The sequence below is a fragment of the Cyclopterus lumpus genome, chromosome 6 (genome assembly GCF_009769545.1).
Source record: "Cyclopterus lumpus isolate fCycLum1 chromosome 6, fCycLum1.pri, whole genome shotgun sequence".
NCBI lineage: Eukaryota > Metazoa > Chordata > Actinopteri > Perciformes > Cyclopteridae > Cyclopterus > Cyclopterus lumpus.
Genome location: NC_046971.1, coordinates 9,636,912 through 9,662,878, shown reverse-complemented (window position 1 = coordinate 9,662,878; position 25,967 = coordinate 9,636,912). Strand labels below are relative to the sequence as shown.

Sequence of the window (25,967 nt, the reverse complement as noted above, 5' to 3'; positions counted from 1 at the left end):
TGTCATGGCTAATAGCTTCTCTCTGATTTTCTATAGATCAATGGCACAGTGACAGAAAACCTCTCCTTGATAGACGCCAAGAAGCTGATAGAAAGGTCAAAGGGCAAGCTAAAAATGGTTGTGCAGAGGGACGACAGAGCGACCCTGCTGAACATCCCTGACCTCGATGACAGCATCGCTTCAGCCAACGCCTCTGACAGAGACGGTGAGAGGGCTGTTAAGTGTTGGATTCAGCTGAAATGGGGCGCAGCTGAAATGCCCGACTTGTCCGTGTGTTTTTCAGACTGCCGTCGTTGATAAGTGGCTTTTGTTTGATCAGACATTTCAGATATCCATTCTCTGGCATCCGACCATTCCAATCGATCGCATGACAGACATCGTAGCAGCCGCTCCCGCTCTCCAGACAGAAGATCTGAACCCTCAGACCACTCCAGACACTCGCCCCCACAGATCAGCAATGGCAGGTACAGGCCTTCCATCCACAACTTCATTACGTATTTCATTTTCATAAAGATTCAGTTTTGCTACTTTATTTCTGCTACTTCCTCTCTCCGGTTGATATAAAACTGTCCAGGACCAACAATAATTAAGAAAAAGAAAGAAAATGAATGACTTAGAGGCCACAATGTTTGACTACTTAATGAAACACAACAGTCACTTCTTACCACTAAATGTTACAAATATCAACACAACTATTATTATTATTGATTACAGCCACTGAAAGGGCCAGATTTGTGATTGAAAGGGAATTGTTTTTCATATTTATAATATGAAAAACAATCAATCATTTAGTCAATGAATAGAAAAATCTGACTTGTTTGGTTTGAGCCATCAACGCATTCAGCACGTCTCTGACTGTAACCTTGTTTGAAAGTACCTCATTAATTTTTCATTTCAACTCAAAAGAGCGCCAGAGTTGTTCCCCTTTCACGCTGCTTATTGACCCGAGGATAATAAAAGTCAACTGTTAAGCTGCAAAAGAGACAATCTCGCTCAATTAGGTTCAAAACTCTGCTCTACTTTGTGTAAAAGTTCAGTGCCCAACCTATTTTACTGTGTGTCTGTTCCTGCCTATACGTACAGTCTCACCAACACTCACTCAATGCAATTGTTCTGCCTTTTTTATTCCCTTAATACAACTCGACAGCTGGAGAATACCGTAAGTTTGTCACCTTTTATGCAGTTGTAATAGTTACTAATAGTAGTCCTGAATAGATTTAATGTAGATTATTAGACAACCCTTTATTCTCACAAAGCACTGAATTTCATTGAACAAATTCATTATTTCTCTATTGCAAAGATGACTAACAGCCAATTATTGCCTAGAGGAACATTGCTGACTTTATATCAATTATTCAGTGAGGCGTCTTATTTTGACTTGAGCCGATCGAATCACAAGATCCTTGTGTCTCTTGAATGTTTTTGTGAGCAAACCGCAAGTTTGGCACAAAGACAATGTAGCTCCAACGATGGAGGAACACAATGCCGTCACCCACTATCGGTGTCAACTGTCTCCCCTTTTGCTGCTGAGCTTTTCTGAGATCTGTGGATGACTGATATTTATAACACATCTAGTACAAGTCATTTAAGTATGTAAATTAACAGGAAGGAGATGCTGGGACAGGATGTTACTGTTAATCTGAACTGGGATGGACCTGTGACCCGTTCTCTCAGTTCAGAAAATTGGCAGGTTTAAAGGAGGGCCTCTTCATGGATGGATTTAAAAAAAGAGGTTTGTTCCTCAGCCAGTTCAAACGGGGTCCTGCACGCTACTTGGTCACTCAGCCTGTGAATAAATCTGTATTGTGCCAGTAAAGTTGTGCCAGCTAGCAGCCATGTCACCAGGAGTTTGGGCACAGAACCGTGAAGCCTACTTTTATTTGAAACGCATCGAGAATGGCAGTATTTAACGAAACACAGAGTGTTTATTATCTCATCATTTACTGACTCATAATTGACCAGGGTCACTGTGTATCATCAGTTCAGGTGGCCTCACTGTTTTAAAACTGGCATGGGAGTCAAACCTTTGCTGGTCCACAGCCAGTGTCACACTGTGAAATTCACCTGGAGGACAGAATCCACTCTGACACCTTTAGATAAGCTGCTCTAAAAATAGAGCACAAAAAAAGTGGAAAGACAAAGTAGTGTCCTTCAAGACTACGATGCAGCCTCAGGCTCTTGAGCCGTTCTTTCCACCCGTTTTTCCTTTCTCAGCCCACCGCAGTCCGGAGACACTCAGCACAGTCTAGGTTTCGTGTTGAGTGGTGCACGGCCTTGGTATTGTTGCGTGTATTCAAGATGTAGCCTTAAAGCTAACCTCCAAGCTCTACCTCTCCAGAATACACTATTTATATAATCTCACGCATTCCTTTGTTAAAAACAAATTGTGCAAAGAATATATATTTTTGTCTGCAGTCACAGAAGTCGTGATGACGAACGGTCCTCAAAGCCGGCTTCAACTCCAGTGAAGCTACCAGAGGAGGTTCCTCTGCCCAAACCGAAGGAGTCGGCTGTTGCTCGAGAGGAGAAACTGCTCCCACCACTCCCAGGTCAGTAATAAAACAAGCGGCCATTAAACCTGAATATTGTGTTTACACGTCAGACAAGTGATTTGTAAATCAAAACTTAACACATGCAATGTAAGTGCACCCATAATTTGTATTTTGTACCTGTAAGCAAATACGACATGTGAGTGTGGGTTTCCCCGTCCATCATAAGCAGTCATTGATGAATGAATGATAATCAAATTAAATCTTTTTCTTTTTTAAACTAGTCATTTTTGCCCTTTTTTTTTTACAAGAATAACTAAAGAAAAGAAAGTTTAATCCAGACGCCTGCCAGTTTGCCTGCAGCCAAATGAAAATAAACCGTATGAGTTGATTGAGTCTGACGTTCCTCCCCATCCTGCAGCACTCTGCTGCCTTTCTGTTTGACCTCCCTGCTCAGGTGTGTGTGTGTGTGTGTGTGTGTGTGTGTGTGTGTGTGTGTGTGTGTGTGTGTGTGTGTGTGTGTGTGTGTGTGTGTGTGTGTGTGTGTGTGTGTGTGTGTGTGTGTGTGTGTGTGTGTGTGTGTGTGTGTGTGTGTGTGTGTGTGTGTGTGTGTGTGTGTGTGTGTGTGTGTGTGTGTGTGTGTGTGTGTGTGTGTGTGTGTGTGTGTGTGTGTGTGTGTGTGTGTGTGTGTGTGTGTGTGTGTGTGTGTGTGTAGAGACACTTTGCCAGTGTGTGGTTTTGATCAGTTGTGTTTTTAATTAGTGTGATTGTACTTCGTTTGACACGTGTACCTGTGGTATTGTTATGTTGTGAATGTGTTTGAGGGAGTATTTCTTTGTTTTAAAATCTGTTCAGCGCAGTTGTACATGTTTATTGTATGTCTGCATTAATAACCTGAGGTTGTGTTTTGGTTCAGAGCCCAAGCCGGTGTATGCTCAGCCTGGACAGCCAGATGTAGACCTGCCAGTCAGTCCCTCTGATGCCCCCGTGCCAAGTGCTGCCCATGACGAAAGCATCCTACGGTAATATTAACCGTGAACAATGTCACACCATCAACTATTAAAGTCTTATTAAAATCTACAAAATAAAAAGTTACCTTTTGTGAGCACCTCATTCCATCCATAAGTGTCAGTTCACTTCAATAAAAGGTCAAGGCAAAAGAGGAATTTTAACTGCAGTTTACATAACAGCACATCTTGTAGCCATTGACAATTTTCAAAATGTTATCTACACAAAGCATTTCGGATGCAACATCGCGTAGAATTCATGCTATTTAGAAATATGTCTTTCGGAAACACACTGGTTTGTTGCCAAGTTTAAAATGCATTTTTTAATACTGGCTGCACAACTGTCAGTGTTTTGTGCGTCAGACAGTTTACTGTGGCTATTTTTCTCTTTAGCGAAATGATTTAAATGTATTCAAATGTTCTCTATCACTGTGCCTTTCTCTTTCTACAGAACATTTTTACGTCTTTGCTTTTATAAGCTCGGTAAAGAGTCTCGGCAAAAAAGAAAACCTGGCTCGCATCCAGGAGTCACTCAACTATTCATAAATTTAAGTTTGCTCTGGAAAGACGGAAATTCCATCAAATGGTGTCATGTCCGAGAAAGTCATCCTAACAATAGTCGTTCCCTTCCTCAGGCCAAGCATGAAGCTGGTGAAGTTCAGGAAGGGGGAGAGTGTGGGGCTGCGGCTGGCCGGGGGGAATGACGTGGGCATCTTTGTAGCCGGAGTGCTCGAGGATAGCCCAGCTTCTAAGGAGGGCCTGGAGGAGGGCGACCAAATTCTCAGGGTGAGATACGTTATTTTTTAACACAGCAAGTGTGTCATATGACAGCTAGAAATCAAGTGGTTCTTTTTCATCTTGAAAGTTGTTGAAAAAAATGAGTTTGAAAAGAGTTATAACTTAGAGATTAGTTATTTTCTGTCACAAAGGATTGTTTTTTCTTCTTCTCCTCGTTTTAACAATAAGTACCTGATGGTGTTTGTAAACAGCTATGTTGTATGGGCTATGCGTCCTCAAGCCTTTTCCTTTTTATATTCATGGTTTGACACACTGGCTGCTCCAAAATTCTTTTACCTCCATGCCGGTCTCTTAGCAATGGCCCCGAGGGAGCACACACAAAAAACTGTTTCCTCTAGCTGTGTTTGTCCCTTTTCCTCAAAGCCATATATCTCCCTGTTTGTACCTCTTCCTCCTCTTTTCTTTTGGTATAAAGAGGAATGGCTTGAGTTCTTTTAGTGCAGTAAAATCTCCAGCCGCTCAGGCAATACTGCAAGAGCTATGTAAAGCTTTTATCTAAATAGAGATGTGCGCCTCCTCTCACACACACTTTGAACAATGAAGCTTACTTCTTAACTCAAACTTTAAAGTACTAGACAACAGTGCCGTCACTTTGTGGTCAGCATAAAGCAGTAATCTCTGTTTCCAAATTCCAGGTAAATAATGTCGATTTTGCAAACATAATCCGAGAGGAGGCGGTGCTGTTCCTCCTTGACCTTCCTAAGGGTGAAGAGGTCACCATTCTGGCCCAGAAGAAGAAAGATGGTAAGTGAAGTGAGTAAGGAGATGAGATGAGAGGTTATTTTCTATTGGTCACAATAGCCCAATGTTTCTGACTCGCTCTCTCCTGCTCAGTGTATCGGCGGATTGTGGAGTCTGATGTTGGGGACTCCTTCTACATCCGGACACACTTTGAGTATGAGAAGGAATCTCCGTATGGGTTAAGCTTTAACAAGGGAGAGGTGTTCCGTGTGGTGGACACCCTCTACAACGGGAAGCTGGGCTCCTGGCTGGCTATTCGCATCGGCAAGAATCACCAAGAGGTGGAGAGGGGCATCATCCCCAACAAAAACAGGTGACCTGAGAGACATATAATAGTTACAATAAACTTATATTTATAGAGCACTTCTCATACAAGAGATGTGGTTCGAAGTGCTTTACAAAATATATATATATTTAAACAAGGGCAAATAGACTAACATTTGAAAATAAAATACAGTCAAAGCTAAAATTATTGAGGTTACATAAAAACAGACCATTAAGAATAATAGGAATGATAATTATTTTATTAATAACATTAGCCAAATTAGATGCGGGTTAAAAAGGTTGATGTGTCTGCTTTGGCTTGAATCATATGTCGGTTATCTCAAAGAGTGACATTGCCTGATACATGTTTGCCACAACAGTTAGTCAGTTCCTCTATTAATATTAAATTTGTGTCCTTTGGCATTGGCAGTGTTTAGGTTAGCTGTGCCAAATGTATGACACATCCATTAGCTTGTGTTCCATTAAGAACTGTCTCTGTCTTTCTGCCATTTGTTAACAGAGCAGAGCAGCTGTCCAGCGTGCAATACACTCTCCCCAAAACAGCGGGGGGCGACAGGGCGGACTTCTGGAGGTTTCGTGGTCTTCGGAGTTCAAAGAGGAACCTGAGGAAGAGCAGAGAGGATCTCTCTTCCCAGCCAGTCCAGACAAAGTTCCCGGCTTATGAAAGAGTTGTACTGAGAGAGGGTGAGGACTCTGATGATGTCTGCTAGCCTATAGCATATATTCCTCTACAAGTCTTTATAAAAAAAAATATATTTCTGTGCAGCTGGTTTCCTGAGACCTGTGGTGATATTTGGGCCGATCGCTGATGTTGCTCGAGAAAAACTTGCCAGAGAAGAGACAGATCTTTTTGAGCTTGCAAGTATGTTTGTATACATTATACTGCACATATATTGTAGATGACATCAACGGACAGTAAACATGTTCGTGGTTCAGATTTCTTTCTGCATAAACCACTTTCACCCGTTTTCCAGAGAGTGAACCGAGAGATGCAGGAACAGACCAGCGTAGTTCAGGAATCATTCGTCTTCACACCATCAAGCAGATCATTGACAGAGTGAGTATGCCTCCTTGTATCTCATAAACAGCGTTTTAGGTTCTTAGATTATTTCTTCACATCTTTTGAATCCCTCCTCTTTACTGCCCTTATCTCATGAAGGACAAACATGCTGTCCTGGACATCACCCCGAACGCTGTTGACCGGCTGAACTACGCTCAGTGGTACCCGATTGTGGTCTTCCTAAATCCTGATACTAAGCAGGGTGTGAAGAACATGAGGACCAGGCTGTGTCCAGAGTCCAGGAAGAGCGCCAGGAAGCTCTATGAGAGAGCCATCAAACTGAGGAAGAATAATCACCACCTGTTCACCAGTGAGTGTGCATAGTGTCTATTGTCTCTTTTACATGTTTTAGTCTTCTTGAAGTGATAGTGACCCCAACAATACTCTCTTTAAGCCACCATCAACATGAACAATATGAATGATGGCTGGTACGGAGCTCTGAAAGAAACAACCCAGCAACAGCAGAACCAGTTGGTGTGGGTGTCAGAGGGCAAGGTGAGAGACTGCTGTGTGGTTTCTTTTGCCTCAACAATATTTTTTGATTCCTGTTCGTCTCACTGAACGACACATGAACACATGAATTATAATTTCTCTGCTCAGGCGGATGGCACTACAGAGGATGACTTGGACATCCACGACGACCGTCTGTCCTACCTGTCTGCGCCAGGAAGTGAATACTCCATGTATAGCACAGACAGCCGCCACACTTCAGACTATGAGGACACGGACACGGAGGGTGGAGCGTACACAGACCAGGAATTGGACGAGACGTTGAACGACGAAGTGGGTCTGCCCACGGAGCCCGCCATCACCCGCTCTTCCGAGCCTGTGCGAGAAGACCCACCTGTAATTCAGGACACCCCTGGTTACCCTGGATACCAGCACCCTGTGCAGCCTGACCCAGCTAGTCGCATAGACCCTGCTGGGTTCAAGATGGCCGCTCCACAACAGGTAACATTTATATCTAGCTTTGCAGGCTGCACCCGTCAGATACTGGTGATGGCTAAAAGTACTGCCGAGCTGAGGAAAAGCTCCCTTGTGTTCAGTGTTGTCTCCTGACCTTTGTTGAGATGGAATGCCCTTTGCTAAGTAATAAACATGTTTTAGAAGCTACTGGTATGTTATCTATTCCAACCACATTCTCTGGCTGGCGTAAAACTGATTCAGTGTCAGGAAGAAGATCATGGTGTTGGGGTGAGCTGTACCATGTGTGCCCTTGGCAGGCTGTGTTATAAATGTCTCTTAACAATACTTCACAGCAAGGTGAGGCTGCTCTGCCCATGCCCTCGTTGCCTCCGCCGGTGGTAGCGCCCCCTGCTGTTGAGCAGCCTGTACAGCTTGAGAGTATGCACCTAGAGAAGCCGCCTGCTGCAGCCGCAGCTCCTCAGGCTGACTCACTTAGCAGCCTCAGCCCTGCCCCTGAGCTTATTCAGCCCCCACCATCACCACATGAACCCCACCCATCTGGACCGCCTGGTCCAGAACCAAAGGTACCCGCTGTTTCACCAGCCACTCGGACCGGGCCTGGGCCACAGCCTGCTGTTTTAACTGCCTGTTTTCGCACATGCTTTCCACTTGCTCTCTGCATGACATGCCCCCACTGTGTGACTCACTGAGCCCACTGTGTGCCTCTGGCTTCCAGAGAAAATGTGCGACAGCCTCGTCCACATGCATCACAGTGGGCTGGGAGACCAGAAGGACTGGTACATCCAAGTCTTTGACCAGGGTGAAGACATCCACAACCAGCCCTAACTGTTGCCTCTTACTTCCTTTGCATGGCTCCTAATGTTTTTTGGGTTCCTTTCAGCTTTAACTCTCTTCTGCACATGAACGATCTTAGCACTTAGAATGGCATCATAATGGTAGATGTGTCGTCTGTTGTAGTACCAGTAGCATTAGATGCAAACTGAATGTTGGTCGCATGATGAAAGCTAACCTGCAGACAGTACTCTTGGTCATGATTTCCATCCTCTATATCCCACATCTACAAACAAACTGACATCAGCACACTGCATTGTGTCTTCCGTTTAGTAGTTTTGTCCGGAGTAGATGACAACAAATCAATCTTCTTCAAAGAACTGTAACTAGATTTGCTGTCTACAGGCTACACATCATTTGTTTGAAATGAGGCCTTTCAGAAATGTGCAAATTGCTTGTTAGTTTACTATTTATAAAATGTGTAAAACTCAGTTGTGTCCATATGGATTGTAATCATTCTTGAGAGGCATCTTGTCAAACAGGCATTCAGAACTGTTTTTGACTAATGGACAAAGGTTTGCTTGTCTAATTGCACTTTGACTTGATTTTTGTTTAAGCAAACAGTAGAGGGATTTATTTTCTAAATGATTTGGTTAATTTTACACATGTTAAATTCCTCCCGGTTTTTAGTTTATGTTCCAGTTTTGAATGTAATCTTGAAATTATTCTCAATCTGGTGTTTGGAAAGCATTTTTCCCCGACTGCTTTCTGTCCTCCAACATGGTGATTTGTTAAAAGCTCAAAATGATGACAATGTAATGGATGAATTCATTTATTGTTTTTTCTTCACAGATGTACAAGAAAGATCTGTACAATATGGAGGACCCTGTGCGTATCCACCATGGCCTGAAGCAGTCTTTGAGCTACTGTCACCAGCCGTTCCAGGACAAACAGCCATACCGCGAATACGACCACCCGCCTTACGGATACGATGGTGGTGGCTACACAGAACCAAAGCCTCACAACACTGACTCTCACCTGCACTACGACAACCGTGTGCCTCATTACAACGAACAGTGGCCCCCCTATGACCAGCAGACCTCGTCCTCCCAGCCCGCAGGGTACCAGCCGGGCCACCAGCAACCCATGGGCTACAACCCCCGGTCGCCCTACGACGACGGACCAGGGAGGGACTACAGCCCCACTCAGCCACGTTATGATGAGGCCCCTCCCGTGGGCTATGATGGCCGACGACGGCACAGTAAACCTGGGCCCATTCGTTACGATGAGCCCCCACCCCCGCCCCCAGCTGGCTATGATGCCCGCTCCCCTTATGAGGCAGAACCTCACGGCTTCCCTATTAATTCACCTCGATCGCCAGAGCCCCCGAAGCAGTATTACAGTGACTCTGGTCTGAGGCCCACCTACATTCCTGGGCCTGCAAACCGTGGCTTTAAGCAAGGGATGCATGACCCTATGATGAGCTCTGAACCCACAATTCCCCCTCCTAAGCCAGAGACCCTGCCCTCTCCCGGTGAGCCAGCGATCACTCCGGACTCCAAACCCCTCCCTCCTCCGCCACGGGAAGACCTGGACGAGGACCCGGCCATGAAACCACAGTCGGTGCTCAACAGAGTGAAGATGTTTGAGAATAAACGCTCTGTTTCTATGGACAGGGCTAAAGAAGGAGGAGAATCAGCTCTCAGGGTGAGTTCCTCACAGAGCTGTACAGCTGTCACCTCAATGGGTCAAACATACGCTGTGTATTCTACGGGTGTGACTAGTTACGTGGTAGACACAATGTGAATGCCGTGTAACCCTACATTTCATCTCTAAAAGAACCTCATCACAGTTATAAACAATACCAAAGAAAGATTCTGGAGTTAGAGAACTATCAAAATGGAAAATTGCAGCCAGGTCACATACTCAAAGAGGTAGATAACTATAATGTATTGATACTTTAATTGATCATTTAAACAACAGTATTGCCTGGTACAAGGTGGGTTACGTCAGACTAAACTTCAGGTGGGATCTATTGTTAGCTATTAAGGAGGTTTAACAGTTAGTACTTGATATGCAAGTATTTGAAAGCACAAGATAACCAAAAATGCTCCACAGAGGCCAAATTATCTTTTCCCAATCTGCAGTCAGAAAACTGCAGAATAGACAGGCTTCAAACTGCAAGCTTGTTTTTGTGAAAATTACAGTCTGTTTTGTAATCCTCCGGCTTCTGAGCTGTCAGGCACAGATATCCATGTGTGTGCAATCCGTTAATTTTAACAAAAATCTGGATCAGATGCAAGAAGCACTAAAGAGACACCTTCCCTTTTGCTTTTCAGCCTGCAGATGTTCCTAAACCTGTGATTGCACCTGGCCCAGTCCTCAAAGCCAATTCCCTCAGCAACCTGGAGCAGGAGAAATCCAGCTACAGGTATGTAGTCCTCACAGAACCCCGGGGTGCAAAGTAGGTGGATGAAGGACAACTCTGATATATATATATATATATATATATATATATATATATATATATATATATATATATATATATATATATATATAGTTGTTGACTCAAGTCACCGTGTAGCAAGTCAGACCCTGCAGTGGTGTGCAAGGGGCGTCAAAAGTCTTAGTGTCTTCCTCCCAAGACTATCAGTTCTGCCCGTTTTACAGGGTTCATTAGGAATGTCATCGCTCCTGCTGTGAGAAGGTCAGGACCAGTCTCATTGCTCTCCTGAACTCGTCACCCGGTCCGGGAGGTCCAGATTGTTTTCAAACATGCTGGTTAATTTCATGTCATTGACTCGTCCTCAAATCTGACATCAAGGCTGAAATGACATGTTTTCCATCAAAACGTCGTCCAGCGGGCTTTCGACCGATCCTTTTTGCTTCCTCTGCAGGGCCCCTGAGCCACAGAAGCCTCATACTAAAGCCCTGGATGATGTAATGCGGTCAAACCATTATGACCCAGATGAGGATGAGGAGTACTACAGGAAGCAGTTGTCCTACTTTGATCGCCGTAGCTTCGACAGCAAGGCCATGGGCCAACCTAGTCCTGGCATCAACCGCTTCCACGACCTACCCAAACCAGCTCAGATGTCCTACCCATACAACAGGTAGAGCTCCACCTCATGTCAGCACTGTCGGCTGATGTACAAAACTCCACCAGCTGCAGAATCCCAATTGTTTTGCTAACTGTATTGTTTGTGTGCTGCAGAGTCGAGTCTGTAGAGAAGGTGAGTCCAGTGGAGAAAAGATATGAACCCTTGCTACAAATCAGCCCATCATCACAGTATGGGCCCCCAGCGTCCGCCATCCCACCCAACACACTGCTCAAGCTCAGCCCCAATGACGGTAAGCTCTCTCTTCTAAAGTGCAGAGATGTAATAGTTTGACACAGACTGCGTTTCAGTGATTGTATCTTCCTTCAACCATTTCCAGCGAACTCCATACCCGAGCTATTGAGTTCAACCAATCCTAAACCCGAGCTGCCAGCGCTCAGGCCGGCCAGCAGAGATGAACCCCCTCCTGGTGGCTACCTGCCCCCGAGGGGGCTCCCCGACAAGTCCCCGGTCAATGGCATTGAAACAGCACCCCCAAAGACGCTGGGTGCTCCCGCTCCAATGAGCTACAACCGCTACGTCCCTAAGCCGTACACCAGCTCTGCCCGGCCCTTTGAGCGCAAGTTTGAGAGCCCCAAGTTCAACCACAACCTGCTGCCCAATGACACACAGGTGAAAACGGACCTCCTCAGTAAGCCCAGTGTGGTGAACAACAGCAGTGGGAAGCCGACGCTGTCACCACAGCCCCTGGACCATGACAGTGGTCTGGACACCTTCACGCGCACTATGGACAACAGGCCCAAATACCAGCACAATAACATCAACGCCATTCCCAAGGCCATCCCTGTAAGGTGAGAAGCTCAGGAATGTTCACGTTGAACAGCAGGAGGAGGTTCTCTGAGGGTAATTACCGAGCTGCTGAAAGACAAACGGAGACTGGTTTGTTCACAGGGGTTTGTTCTTGTGTCCTCTGCAACTTTCTCTACCTTCACTGTTTTGACTGATGATGCTAACGTTTGTGCTGCGTCCCTCAGCCCCAGCACGCTGGATGATGACGACGAGGATGAAGGACACACGGTGGTGGCCACCGCCCGGGGCATCTTCAACTGTAACGGAGGGGTCCTGAGCTCCATTGAGACGGGCGTCAGCATCATCATCCCCCAGGGCGCCATCCCCGAGAACGTGGAGCAGGAGATTTACTTCAAGGTGTGCCGGGACAACAGCATCCTGCCCCCCCTCGACAAGGAGAAAGGTCAGTCCTTTCTTTATGTCTGAATAATGTCAAGCAACCTGCTTTATGCTCAGAGAAAGAAAAAACACTTGAAGTTATACAATAGCCACAGTAAACAAGGGAGTTTGGGACTTTTTAGTTTTTTAATGTATGTATTTCTTTTAATGAAGTGCTACTTCAGGATAGTTTTAGCACTACCTTTATTGGATAATTGTAGATTTCATTCCTGCATTATCTTAGATTGTATACATTTTTAACTGACTACAGGTACACAAACTACAATGAAACAAAAGCAAAAAAACTCCACATCTCATGAGAAGAAGTGTAAACATAAAAGTCCTAAGGAGATAAAACTCATCCCAGCAGTTATATTTAGAGGATTTATTTTGATCAACATTAAGCACTGAGTGAGTGTGGTGATTTAATTAATCTGGCAAGTCAGTGAACAGTTAATTATCATTCACCATAAAGGCCTGAATCCATTTTGCCTCTTGATTGGGTAATAACTAATCCGGTGTGCTGATTAATTCCTGCAGGTTTAAATTGTGGAATTTAAATCTTGTTGTGTGTCCGTGCAGGAGAAACGCTGCTAAGTCCGCTGGTGATGTGTGGCCCGCATGGACTCAAGTTTCTGAAGCCGGTGGAGCTGCGCTTACCTCACTGTGCGTCTATGACCCCCGATGGTTGGTCTTTTGCTCTAAAATCCTCCGACTCCTCGTCGGGTACGCTGTCCTCTGTCCTTTTGGGGTCTTTGGGCTGGCTTTTGTGTTTAGTGAGGAATGTTTTTTGGTGTCTGACTTAAATCTTGTCCTCTGTTTTCCATATTCCTCTCATTTCTTCTTCTTGCCTGTGCTGTTTGAAGATTTGATTGGTTCGCTTAATATGAACTGAGGAGCCTTGATCATGCAAATCTTCCAGAGAGTTATAACAACAAAGCACATGCTAACATCTTTTTTTCGATTCCACACATTATTCTTCCCTAAAACCTGGTGCCTACATTACCCATAATGCAACGTTACCATAAGCAATTAGTAGCAAAATTAGCCTCGAACCACCAGCCTAATAAACATAAACAAGACCGTTGCGTCATTCAACAATATGGAGAATCTAACCTCCTAAAACGGCTTTATATTTCTATGAGAACCAGCACTGATGTGTTTTCAGAAGCAATTATGTCACTGGATTATAGTTAATATGGTGGCATAGAAATTAATGCATGAAGTAATAGAGTTAACGTTAATTAAATTTGAATCATCAATTAAACCTCAACTAATCACACAAACTCATGGTGGGCAACAGGAATTAATTTCCTGCTTTAATGTATGCATTAAATCATCATCATCAGTCGTGTTCTCCCTGACACTGGTTTCATTTATGATGCGTCACAATATTCCCTTTTTTGTTTTGGGCATCTGTTGTGTTTTTGTTCGGGATGCACCGATATCAATATGCTAACAGATACTGACTCAAACAGCTGCATCGGGTATCCATGACGATGGAGCAGATCTATATCATTCTATGTGTGTGATGCATTATATACAGGAATGTTAATTCCATTTTGTTTTTTGATGTCACTGCATTTCAAAAGTTAAACTTGAATTGTAATTCCTGTTCATTTTGAAGATTGTTCAGCAAGTTGCTGGTGCATGTATTATTTAAATAATAAGTAACAATAGATATCTATGTATTTCTGTCTTCCAAAGTTAAGAAAGCAATGTTAAAACTCAAACCTGATGCCTTACACAAGCATCACATTCGAGAGGGAAAACGTTGGACCGGTGCATCCCATAGTCTGTATTTTAAAGAGGAAGGGCGGGGCTCCAGCAGCTGACATCATATCTCTCTTTCCTGCAGGTGATCCCAAAACCTGGCAGAACAAATCTCTCCCTGGAGACCCAAACTACCTGGTGGGTGCAAACTGTGTGTCTGTGCTCATTGACCACTTCTGAAGAGGGCAACAGCTGGCCTGTTACTGAATGTGATAAACAGGGGACCTCAGTTGCTCCTGCCGGGCTCCCTCCACCGTGGCAGGGTGCACGATGCTCGATGAAGTATGAACCTGATGCTCTCACGTTGTTAACTGTGCCCTAAAAATGTAAAAGAAAAAAGAAAAAAATCGACACACACAAGGAGAGTCGGAGGAGTCCAGCATCCCCAACGCTGTACTTTTCTGTTCCTTTTTTTTCTCCGGTGCTTTCAAGGCTTGCAAAAAATAAAGATTAAAACAAGTTATTCAAACAAAGGAACTGAAGTTGGAATGCATGACCAGTGCCACAGACTGAATATTCTCGTTTTTACTTCTTTTTTTTTAAGCTAATTTTGTAAAAAGGTCACAGCGGTGCAGAAAAAAAAAGAGAATTTTGGAAACTCATTTAATATTGCAATGGGATTTTTCGCGTACTGTAAAAAAATAAAAACTCACAAACAGCAAAGTTGGTATATGCAAAACTTTTGTTTGTGAGTTCCGTGGTCATGCGTTTCACTCATGAAGGATCTCTAAAGACTTGAGAAATGCCGAGCCCGACTCATGAAGGAAGACGTAGAGGCATCATTAAGATGAAAAGAAAAAAGAAGAAGGTTAAGTATTAGTATCAGATGCCCATTTGTTCTGACGGGGCTCTCTCTGTTTAAAACTGATGTTTTGTAGCAATGTTTTACCGTAGATAAATATACTGACTTGATTTTACAAACTCCTGCTGTCTAGAGATCTATGCATGTGCTATGACTCAGGTCCAGAAGCCTGCTACTACTAAGTTCAACACATGAAAATCCCATCGTACACTGCAAGCAGTGATGCCTTATCTGCATATTAACTTTTCAGTGAAACTTTAAAACATCGGTTCCTTCAGTTATAGCGATCACTACGGAAGAAAAAGTTGTCTCTGCATTTTCTCATAAACAGTGAACTTGGATTTAGCACACGAGAATAATTGAGGCTGTTGAAAAGGTATGCTTTCTTTTACTGCTATGCATATGAAGTTTGAGGAAATACAAAAAGCTAGAAGATGATAAATTGTTGCTGTACATATTGCTAGTATATGGCCTTGGTTCTCTGTAAATGAACTTTTGTACATCTTTGTTATTTTGTATAAAAGAGAAAACATTTGTTTAAAAAGAGAAGGCAGTTACATTGGTTATGTTTGTATTCTGGTTATACCCCTGAGCCTTGGAACTGACATAAGCAGTAATAAGTCTGACTTTTCTACCAACATATACACACACTACTTAAGGCATTTTTAACAGTCAGAAAACTTTTTATTCTTATTTACAAAATAGAGAAGTGCTTGGTTTAAATGATTTTAAAAGATGTACTTGAGGGGGTCTGCTGTGAAGAGTGGTCCCTTCCTTTATTTGTGATACTGGATGCTGTATTGTGTGCCCTGAAATGTATTTTTGTACTAATAGACAATTTATTATGGCACATCAGTACTATATTCTTTTGATATGATAACACTGCTTCAACACAACACTAGTTTATTTCCCCGTGTGACTGACATTTTTATTTATTTTTGTTTCTTTGGTTCAACTTTGTTTTTTTTCTCATTTGCGTCACATTTCTAAGTATACCACTGTATTAATAAATAAATTCATTTTTAAAGAAACCGCTGTTTGTATTAGTTTTTGTTGTCGATCAAAACTTCCAGATGTTTTACACGTCGACACCCGGCCGTCTTTCTGCCAAACGCTCTCAGGATTCCTCTGAGCGTTTGTGAAGATGGCGACTGTCATCATATGCAACACTTCTTTAAGTTGTATTTAAGTGTCATGCACAGCTGCTTCCCAATTCATTCCATATGTAAACTCAGTTGTCAGGTGAATTTTTACCAAACTCCGAGCTAACTGTTCTTTTAAAGATTATTGGCATGCACCCTATTGGTTTTCTGGCCACTTCGTCTTACGTTGTTATGGTAACCAGTTCACCGTCTGTTTTGAGTCAGAAACGGGTTAATTTTTATGTCATATTCTTGAACGCAATATATCGAGGAGTGCCTTGAGGGAATTTCCTCAGATTTGGCACAAACGTCTACTAGGACTCGAGGTTAAAACATTAAATATTGGAGGTCAGAGATCAAAGTGATCAATGACCTCACGTGTCAGACGGTTCTCTTGAGCTCATATTTCAGGAACACTGAGGGAATTGCTTGAAATTTGGGTCAAACTTCCACTTTTTTTTTATCACATACTATGACTTTTTATTGGTATTTTACTGGTTTAGTACACTAAAGGTTTTTATGATATTTCAAAGCCATGCTCTACTTATTCTTTACGCTTTACGACCCTCCCACTGTCTTGAAGGCGGTCCTGGCCGAGCTCAGCAGGTACTTGGCTCGTTAGCTTGATGACGCTCACCTGGGCCTTCCAGGCTGTAAAAGCTGGTCCACATGCTCGTTGTCTCTCTCTCTTCCTCCAGATGACATCCACTCTGCAGTTCCTTCTTTTGGGTTTGCACCTTCAACGCCGCCACAGCACACGTCCATGCACTGCTTCATCACTTTAGTGATCTTCACACTGCCCTGCTTGTTTTGCGTAATCCTTAGTTTAATAAATCATTTGGATTTATAACCTTGCATGGTCTCCCTCCTTGTCACATTCCATGAGCCAGTTAATGATTTATGACATCCTGTATATGACTTTTTTATGAGATTTTAATGGTATACATACATAGATGTTCCACTTTTTTTTTTTAATGGGAAACTATACTATACTTTTTTTGTTTTAATGACTCAATTGAATCAACAACTCTAAAAGATTGTTGACAACAACCTTCATGAAGGTAGGATCTATTGCAGGACTGCATTTACGAGGTGGATCTGATACACTTGCAACTGAATGTTTAAAGCTACTCTGCTTTTAATAATTTGTCTAATTTAGTGTTTCAACAAAAAATGTCAGCTATCTAAAAAAAAATCCAAATCTAATGAATTGTATTTTATTTTTGTTAAGTTTAACCAGATAAAATAAAGTGTAATTTGGTGGAAAGTCAATTTTCATGAAATGAGCTGGACGTCCACACCACAGAAGTGTATCAGACCATTTGGCTCACAACACAGTTATGAAAAGTAAAATGCTGAAGTGAAATAAGAATAAGAAAGAAAACACATTTGAGTCAGTGTTGAGGGGCACTAAAGTTCAACTCCAGACATCAGAAATAGCTTTCTTATTTTTTTCGACGTTTGTCACAAGACAAAGTGTGTGAATCAATTCATGTCAAAGGTCGTGTTGGTCAATCAGCTCACCAGAGCGCTGCTCTGTCCACAGATTGTTAACACAGAGCTGAGGGGCAGAGAGCGAGACCCTCCCTGAGCGTCTAACACGCTGTGATGTCAGCGCACACGTTGACCAACGAAAGGCTGCACAGAACAATACAAAGGTCCACTGATAAACCCACAAGATGTGTGACATAAGTACGTCACAAAGGTTCAATATACAAAGCGAGTGATTTTCAGTCAGGACAAAAGACAACCAGTTTAATTATTAAAAGTACAACGGTGGCAGTAAGAGATACTTGTATAATAATACTGACAGCATTAAGGAATACATTTACAAAAGCTGTAGGGATGCACGGTAGTTGAGTTAATATAAAAAGTAGTCTTTCAACTCTGCTTACTACCTGAGGTTAATTTCAATGTTTAACGTCTCTAAATCACAGCTTGACATCATCGTTTTTGCTTCATTTTAATGACCTGTCCTCATCACATAAAATGCACATGATACGTTTTCAATGTCCTTCATGCATTTTGTATGAATCAGTGTTGCCCAGCTGTGTAAACACGCACGAGACATTGTTTTAACTGATATTAATATGCAACGTTTCAATATTTAGGGGCCTCGCCTGCCAAAGCTCAGCCCTGCAGAAGGAGAACCCTGATGTGGCCCATGTTGAGTCACAGCTCTCTGACAGTGAAAGTGACTTAGAGGAGATCTCCTCTGATGAGAACGAGACCCTCGAGGTCGCCTCTCAAACACCGGCAGGAGATTCTGGGGTCGTGTTTTATCGCAAACTACCCCACACACATAAAGTAAATCATTTTCTAGGGATTTGAATTGCTGCAGTCAAATTGAGCCCAAAGGATTAAAAAAAAAAAAACGACAGGAGGGTTAAAACATTAAGTTTCAAAGTCAGTCTGTCCCTGAGATTAGTATACTGTTAAAAAAATGTCTAAAAATGAGATGTTACTTCTTTGAAAACCAACGGGGCCGTCTGTTTTGAAGTTTCTCTGTGTTAGAGTTTTATATCCCGACAAGCGATTGCTCTGTAGATGTCTTCAGTCAGGGGAACGTACATCTTTTTCTCAGGATCTAAAAAGTACAAAGGATCTTCGATGTGAGCTGGATTGAATCCCTCCTCCACCAACTTCACTTTCTTCATCTTGAATGTCCCCGTCATCTCCAGGCAGGGCTACGAAACAAACAGTTTATAAATATTCTTTTAAAACTTAATTAAGTAAGTATTTGGTAACACTTTTTTTATGAAGGTCGTGTCTATAATGCATCATAAGCACATTCATGCTTTTATTAGGCTTTAATAATCCTTGTGATTTTTTCTTTTTTGTCTTACACTTTACTCGCAGTCAGCAAATACTGCTCACCAGTCATGAATGTAACCCGATACAGTTGCTAATGACCTTATGCATCACTGTTCCTTTACTTAAAGCTAAAGTAATGCTATTGATGTTCAACACGTTAGAGCAGTCCTCTATGTGGTTTATAAGTGGCTAAAATAATAGTAGTTGTGTGCTGTGTAACACATGACTACGATTCTTCTTTTAGAAACGGTTTCCACTTTGGAATAATCTCCACCACTTATGATGCTTTATCAACCTTGTCATAAACAGGATTATAAACATTTACTTCTATATAACCTTTTAAATCAATTATAATGTCTTGTGAATGTGCTTATAATGCATATTAGACATGAGCTTCATTTAAAGTTAAAATTAATCAAAGTACCTCTTTCATTAAACTGCATTAAATGAGATTAAATATGCCCAGCAAATGATTAGTATGTCGTACCTGGATCCTGAGGAATCGAGGTCTAGCGTACGCTGGGAGGTAGTTGACGACCTGTTTGTAGGTGTGCAAAGAATCAAAATCTTCTCCTTCTTGCAGAGTGACAGCTGCCATGCCGATCCGACCCTCGTGGCCTAATCCGACAATTAAATTACATATTAAACACATATAGAAAATAATTTTAAAAAAGCAGAGAATACAGCTTATTTTTATTAATTTGTTCTACATTTTAGCATTATCATTTCTGACATCAGTGGTTTTACCTTCAACTTTAACACCGTAGACATTTGCTTCAAAAATGCAGTTAGCCATTGTGAGAATGTCTGCAACCTCGGATGTGGCAACATTTTCTCCTTTCCATCTGCAACAGGCAACAAGCAACAGACACTAAAATAAGAAAACACTTTTGCAACACGTCGTCCCTAACGACTTCCCGACTGGCACCAGACAAATAACTGAAGAAGAACTGCGTTTATGATGTCTAAATGAGAGCGTGAGGTTTAAGTGCCAGTCTTGTATAGTATGAAAACCACACTAAGCCACCTACATCTAATACATCCACGTTGAAACATAAACAAATGGAAGACCTTGTATCCTTTCAGAGAATTAAAACAACACAAATGAGTCACTACTCACCTGAAAGTGTCACCAACTCGATCCTGAAAGTACACAAATTTCATGTCATCAAACCAAAGTAAATCTCCGGTGTTGAAGTACAGGTCTCCTTTTTTCATCACGTCACGAAGCCTCTTCTTCTCAGTTTGTTGCTGGTTGCCGGCGTACCCGACAAAGGGCGACCGCCGAGTGACCCGTCCAACCAAAAGTCCCGTCTCGCCTGACAAGAAGACACATGAAACGCGTCCATCATAGGTTTCCACTCGAACCCGAGGCGACGCTCTACGGTTGCACGTTTCGTCCAACCATTGATCCAAAAACCAAATCGTATTCAATTTACAAGAAATCCAACAGATGAAAGCAGCACATCGTCACATTTGAGAAGCCGGAAGCAGTTTTGCTTCACAAAGAATGAATTGATCATCGACTAATGTGCTGCTGCTCAAAGAAAGAGAAATAAGAAAACAAAAGGTGTGTTTCCACCTGTAATGATGACTCACCTGTGGCTGCCTCGATGCACAGGCCCTCAGAGTTCCTGACAGGCTCCTCCTTCTCAGTGTCAAACTTTATCAAAGTGTACGGGAAGAAAAACTAGGCGGAAGAAAGTGAGAGAATAAGTTAATTAATTAGCCTCCGGAAACCAAGAATAACCAAATGTATTAACAATTCCTCCCACAGTTCTCGAGCTGCTAGCGTGGAGAATAAAAGCAGAAACAACTTCCTCTCCTCACCCTGTGGACAAAATTGACGCGCCCGACTGCACCGATTTTGGACGTGTAATTGATGAAGCCGATGTTTCCCTCGGTGGCGGCGTACAGCTCTCTCACTTTAATGTCCCCGAAGCGATTGAGGAACTCAGACCAGATGTCTGTTCGGACTCCGTTGCCGATGGCGATCCTCACTCTGTGGTTCTTCTCGCCGTCTTTCTGCGAAAGGCGAGATTGACTGAAGGTCACAACAGAGACATGCACATCAGAACACTCCTTTATTCATTTAACTGGAGACTGCTCTGACCCTGGGCGTGTTGCAGAGGTAGCGCATCGTTTCACCAATGTACTGCATCACCGTCACGTTGTACTTCCTGCAGTCGTCCCAGAACTGAGAGGCAGAGAACTTTCTCCTCAGAACAATGGTTATGCCTGCGATAAAAACATCATATAACGCAGCTTTAATCTTCCTGTAAAATGTACGCAGCATCTTCTCATGACCAGGTCCGTGAATCCTTTGGCGGATTGGGAGGACTACGTTACCCCTCTCCATGCCTCCGATCATCCCGATGAGGAAGCCTGCGCTGTGATAGAGGGGTAGATTGATGTAGAAGATGTCCTCCGATGTGACTCCACACACCGCCTGGATGAAGGAGGCGGCCCAAACCCTCTCATGGGTGACAACGGCTGCTTTCGGCAAACCTTCCACGGTCGAAGATAATAAATCATCATCATCATCATCATCATCATCATCATCATGTACAGTTAGTAGTAGGAGTATGCAGTTTGAAAGGAAACGTCTCACTCTCTGCTGTCAAGTCAGAGACTTTAAACAGGAATGCTCTAATCAACATCTTTATGCGAACAATATATAAAATGACCATGTGCAATATGTGCAATAGTCAATGGAGTCATTCAGCTCATTGTTTTGGTTTTACTGGACACTTCCTGCTCTGCACCAAACGCCACACAGGCAAAGTTAGCTCGTTGTTGCTCACGTAAGCAGAGATATTCTGCGCAGAGGAATGTGAAAGCTTTCAACAGTTTAAATCTCACTAGCTCACATGTATGAACCCCCCAAAGACCTATGAATGAGCCTCTTGAGCAGACTTTCAGCTGCCATTGAATAGTTTGAGACAGTTCACCGTCGACCATCCGAGAAGAATCGCATGTCTACCCTCATGGGTCAAATATAACACACGTCTCAGTAGAAGGAAATACAGTTTAACTGCACCACAAACTCAGCCTCCATGATCACCAAGAAGTGGAACTAACGCCTCTTAAAACAGTTCCAACAAAACATCATGATTGACTGTTGCATTAGACGACTGCATTAGTTTCATCAGGTGTTCCTGTTGTACCTGTGGTGCCCGACGTGTAGATGTACAACGCGGTGCTCCTGATGTTGATGTTGGCTCTGAGGTCCCGGGACAGCGGCAGGTCTGAGGCCCGGGAGATCTTGTCAGACAGGGTGTTGATGCCCTCGATGCTGCAGGTCTCGGACATGAGGTACACGCTGATGCCTTGCTCTCTCAGCGTCGGTAACACCTCCTCCAGGGCACCCTGCAGCTCTGCAAACAAGGGAGGCATTCCAGCTCCTTAAGTTATGTCGAGAGCGCCGTGTTGCGCAATGCAGCACGTGTAGGCTTCATGTTACCTCACATCCCACTGGGACACGAGCACATGCTGCAGGAAACTCTAAATGTGTGCATTTCTCTGGGGTGAAACTCTAGCGCCAAAAAAGGCAGAGCGGAGACACAAGTTTACAGAGCGCCTCGAAATTAACATCAGGACCGAATGTACAGCACACTGACTGAAACCATCTGGGGGGGGGGGGGGGGGGGGGGGGGGGGGGGGGGGGGGGGGGGGGGGGGGGGGGGGGGGGGGGGGGCACTTTGGCTCAGGAAGACGTTTTCTGGTCTCACTCCTTTAAAAAGTCTCACTGCTATGTTTTTCAAACTAAAGAGAGATAAAACAAATAGTATGATTTTGTCATGGTTGTGTGAGCTATGAAACACGTGTTGGTTTATCCAGTGGGCATTAGGACTGAGTGACAGTAACTCAATAAAATCAGTTGTCGTCTTTCTATCAAACAATACTGTGACGAAAACATAAATAAAATTCCAATCATACAGTTTTTAAGTTTGAATCTTGTTCATTTTGACTAAAACAATCATAAACAGCCTTTAACCTGTGGCTGCAATATGAAGGCTGATGAGTCCCATCAGAGTTGTTACCTTCATATTCTGCCATTTAATATATTTGTTGTTGTATCTTATTGAGCAGCTTCTTACATAAACCATGTGAGTTCAAAGAAGAAGTGTCTCTTTAGATGACGTGTTAATAATTTACAGAATATCTGAAACGTGACAAGTGGCCCCAATTTAACAATGCATCTTTGTTAAGGGTCAAAAGTCAAAATGTTTGGGAACCACTGGAGTAATCTTTGTGTTGCATTTTAGAAAGTCATCATATGTTTATATTTTTATTTTAAGCGTAATAGCTGCTCTCAAATATACCTAATGGAGTTTAAAACGTGCAATATATCCCAACGAAATAGAGCATTAAATAGAAATACAAGGACATCAAGAAAAAAAGAAGAAGAAAAAAATGAATTATATATATATATATATATATATATATATATATATATATATATATATATATATATATTTAGTGAATGCAGCACTGAAAGTTGCTCATAATGGTAACATTGAGTGTTTGCGTGCGTAAAGATGCGCCTGAAGACTCTCTCCTCTCTCCTCCATTAACACGTTCCTGTCCGGGTCTCACCTTGAGAGGCGATGAGCACTTTGGCCCCGCAGCAGGAGAAACAGTGCAGCAGAGACTTGGATCGGATGTTAAAGTTGAGCAGAGCAGCCGGACATCCCAGCTTGGCCAAGCCGAGCCAAGTCCACACGAAACTGGGCTCGTTGGCCAGAAACAAGGCGACCGAGTCCCCCTCCTTCAGCCGGGCTTCAGCCTGCAGCGCCCGCGCCACCTTGTTGCTCCGTTTGTCCATGTCTCCATAACTATACTCGCGTCCTTCAAAGTGCACGAAGACCTTCGTGGGATGCCTCTTCACGGCGTCCAAGAAGCAGTCCAAGACGCTGTAGAAAGGTTTGCTCGACTTGTATTTAAAGAGCCGTAAGCCGAGTTTCAGGCTGGCCAGGATGTAGGCGCAGTCCTCCCCTAAGTGAGGGCAAAAGGTCCCGAGGAGTGAGATGGACAGAAGGGCCAGTCCGGCGACAACCGTGAACCAGATGTACATGTTGCAGCGAGCGCGGTGCAGTGGGCTTCTGTCCGCGAGGAGGCGAGTGTTATGCAGCGGAGCAACGATTTGTGACAAAGTTCACCCTCACCGGCTCGGGGCGGTGCTCGGCGGAGGCCCGCTGGCCCCTCCTTCATTCCGAGATGTTGTTGTGTCTGCTCTCCAGGCCGCGTGTTCCACCCCGAACCACATCTACAACAGTGATTCAATCATCGGACGGGCATCGAGAGGAAACTCTGCATTCCACAACGTGGACTGCGGGTTCAACCCGTGGACTGCGGGTTCAACCCGTGGACTGACTTGTTACAGGATTTAAAGTGCCAGCAGCGGAAAGGAGACTACTGATGATTCTACGGCACCGTTGCACTGATATAAATTATGCAAATAACAATTGTCATAAACCACACAACTCTGCAAATGACAACCCGAATCATAAATACAATGCGAGCCGGCGGTGGGCCCTCACTCAACTGAGCTGGTTTATGAGGATGTGTGCGTGTAACCCCAGGTTATGGGGATGTGTGTGTGTAAACCCAGGTTATGAGGATGTGTGTGTGTAACCCCAGGTTACACACACACACTCTATGTCTGCCATGTGTGTGTGTAGGTTACACACACACATGGCAGACATAGAGTTAAATGTTCTTTTTTTTAAACTTTCGTTTTGGCTAATGCAGTTTATGTATTTATTAACTGCATTACAGGATGTCAGTTACCAGAACTCAGCATAATATCTTCATATTGCTAATTCCAAAAATATCAAGCTATATAAAACAGAGGGAAGTGTTAAATACCAAGCTGCAGGTTTATGGACACAGAGAAACAAATTTACACCACAAAAATAACCCCATATGCTCGATTTGATCTGGATTACTTCAACTTGAAAATGATGAACAGTACAACGTTGTTTGATGATAAAATAACGCTCTGAATATCACACAGAGAACATTTAAAGTAAAACACGTGACGATGACGGATGGCTCATTCCCTTCGGGGACCAGTTCTCCTGAAGCCTGAACTACCGACCTCCTTCCCCATGTGTGTCCTCCATGCTGCTGATCCCCGGTCAGCTCCAGAGGCAACACAGTCTGGGTCACCCTGCTCCCAACCCGTGGGTGAAAGGAGAGTTTCTGTCCCGGGAGCTGCTCATATTGATCAGTAACACTTTGCTGTGCTTAAAAACCCTCCAGATGATATCATCATATAATCAATATAACCAACTATTTATTCAGCTATAAGTGACATTGGAGGACCTAAATAACAAGCAACTGCATTGCTTTCTCCTATTTAAGTATACACATTATGGATGTGTGTCATATCTTAAAGTAAATAAAGAGTTCAATCTATAAGAGGAATTTAAATCACAATATTGATTCGAAATATCTCAATACATACTTTTGTGCTCATATCGCTCAGCCCTAAAGAGAGGGAGGAACAAACAACAACAACAACAATAAGTCTATTGTTGAGAAGGCAGAGCTTTCCACTCCCACACTGACAATAGCCTCAATAGAGCAGATTGGTGCCCAGCAAGATGTCGCTGCTCAGGGCTCTCAGGTTTCTCAACTGGATAAACTAGTTTTCTTCCTCTAACTGAATCACATCTCAGTGCAACAAGCTCAAACATGTTCTCTGGAGGAGAGTTAAAGTCATGTATGACATTACTACAGAAGGACAGGTACAAATTGTAACATAATCACAAACCAAGCCCTCAAATAAACTGAACATCACAGGTGTCTTATTTTCACAATAAAATGTAAAGTTAGGGGGAGGACAAATTAGATGCTTTTTACAAGATGCTTTGTAACTAAATACTAAGAGTACCTGAATCCTCATAAAACATGGCCTTCGGTAGGAAGGCATGCTTAAGATAATCACTTTTGATTGAATAAACAGGGGATTTAATAAACAGGGGATTGAATAAACATGTGGTGCAGAGGTTATTTCAGCTCATTGGCACAAAGTGGATGTGACTGTTAACCAATGCATTCTGGG

At 43.2% G+C, this 25,967-nt stretch overlaps 2 protein-coding genes across 11 annotated transcripts in view; one reads left to right on the top strand and one right to left on the bottom strand.

Moving 5' to 3' along the window:
* tjp1b (tight junction protein 1b) overlaps positions 1 to 14,581 on the top strand; it is a 32,326-nt gene extending 17,745 nt beyond the window's left edge. For 3 of the 8 annotated variants that reach the window (XM_034534932.1, XM_034534930.1, XM_034534931.1), the window contains exons 7-28: positions 37 to 205; positions 320 to 464; positions 2,416 to 2,549; positions 3,406 to 3,511; positions 4,132 to 4,282; positions 4,930 to 5,038; positions 5,129 to 5,348; positions 5,820 to 6,004; positions 6,087 to 6,182; positions 6,295 to 6,377; positions 6,480 to 6,690; positions 6,775 to 6,875; positions 6,981 to 7,331; positions 7,640 to 7,870; positions 8,931 to 9,785; positions 10,418 to 10,509; positions 10,976 to 11,191; positions 11,293 to 11,429; positions 11,517 to 11,988; positions 12,172 to 12,389; positions 12,947 to 13,090; positions 14,223 to 14,581. In XM_034534932.1, the coding sequence (XP_034390823.1) occupies positions 37 to 205; positions 320 to 464; positions 2,416 to 2,549; positions 3,406 to 3,511; positions 4,132 to 4,282; positions 4,930 to 5,038; positions 5,129 to 5,348; positions 5,820 to 6,004; positions 6,087 to 6,182; positions 6,295 to 6,377; positions 6,480 to 6,690; positions 6,775 to 6,875; positions 6,981 to 7,331; positions 7,640 to 7,870; positions 8,931 to 9,785; positions 10,418 to 10,509; positions 10,976 to 11,191; positions 11,293 to 11,429; positions 11,517 to 11,988; positions 12,172 to 12,389; positions 12,947 to 13,090; positions 14,223 to 14,317 (4,521 nt within the window). In that variant the 3' untranslated portion in view covers positions 14,318 to 14,581. The remainder of the gene's footprint in view (positions 1 to 36; positions 206 to 319; positions 465 to 2,415; positions 2,550 to 3,405; positions 3,512 to 4,131; positions 4,283 to 4,929; positions 5,039 to 5,128; positions 5,349 to 5,819; positions 6,005 to 6,086; positions 6,183 to 6,294; positions 6,378 to 6,479; positions 6,691 to 6,774; positions 6,876 to 6,980; positions 7,332 to 7,639; positions 7,871 to 8,930; positions 9,786 to 10,417; positions 10,510 to 10,975; positions 11,192 to 11,292; positions 11,430 to 11,516; positions 11,989 to 12,171; positions 12,390 to 12,946; positions 13,091 to 14,222) is intronic. The other 5 variants (XM_034534937.1, XM_034534933.1, XM_034534934.1 and 2 more) reach the window with 3 other exon arrangements.
* Positions 14,582 to 17,812: 3,231 nt separating this feature from the next.
* Positions 17,813 to 24,249, bottom strand: LOC117732258 (very long-chain acyl-CoA synthetase-like). Of its 3 annotated transcripts, XM_034535083.1 has the most exons (11): positions 23,495 to 24,021; positions 22,063 to 22,272; positions 21,245 to 21,403; positions 21,009 to 21,133; positions 20,726 to 20,920; positions 20,495 to 20,585; positions 20,163 to 20,214; positions 20,016 to 20,038; positions 19,643 to 19,740; positions 19,383 to 19,513; positions 17,813 to 18,768 (listed from the first exon to the last, which is right to left on the bottom strand). In XM_034535083.1, the coding sequence occupies exons 1-11, from the start codon at positions 23,970 to 23,972 to the stop codon at positions 18,753 to 18,755; spliced, it is 1,578 nt and encodes a 525-aa protein (XP_034390974.1). In that variant the 5' UTR covers positions 23,973 to 24,021; the 3' UTR covers positions 17,813 to 18,752. The 3 variants fall into 3 exon arrangements, with proteins under 3 accessions (XP_034390974.1, XP_034390973.1, XP_034390972.1); XM_034535082.1 differs by having other exon boundaries at positions 20,016 to 20,214; positions 23,495 to 24,249; XM_034535081.1 differs by having other exon boundaries at positions 17,815 to 18,768; positions 20,016 to 20,214; positions 21,009 to 21,403; positions 23,495 to 24,229.
* Between the last annotated feature and the right edge of the window lie 1,718 nt (positions 24,250 to 25,967).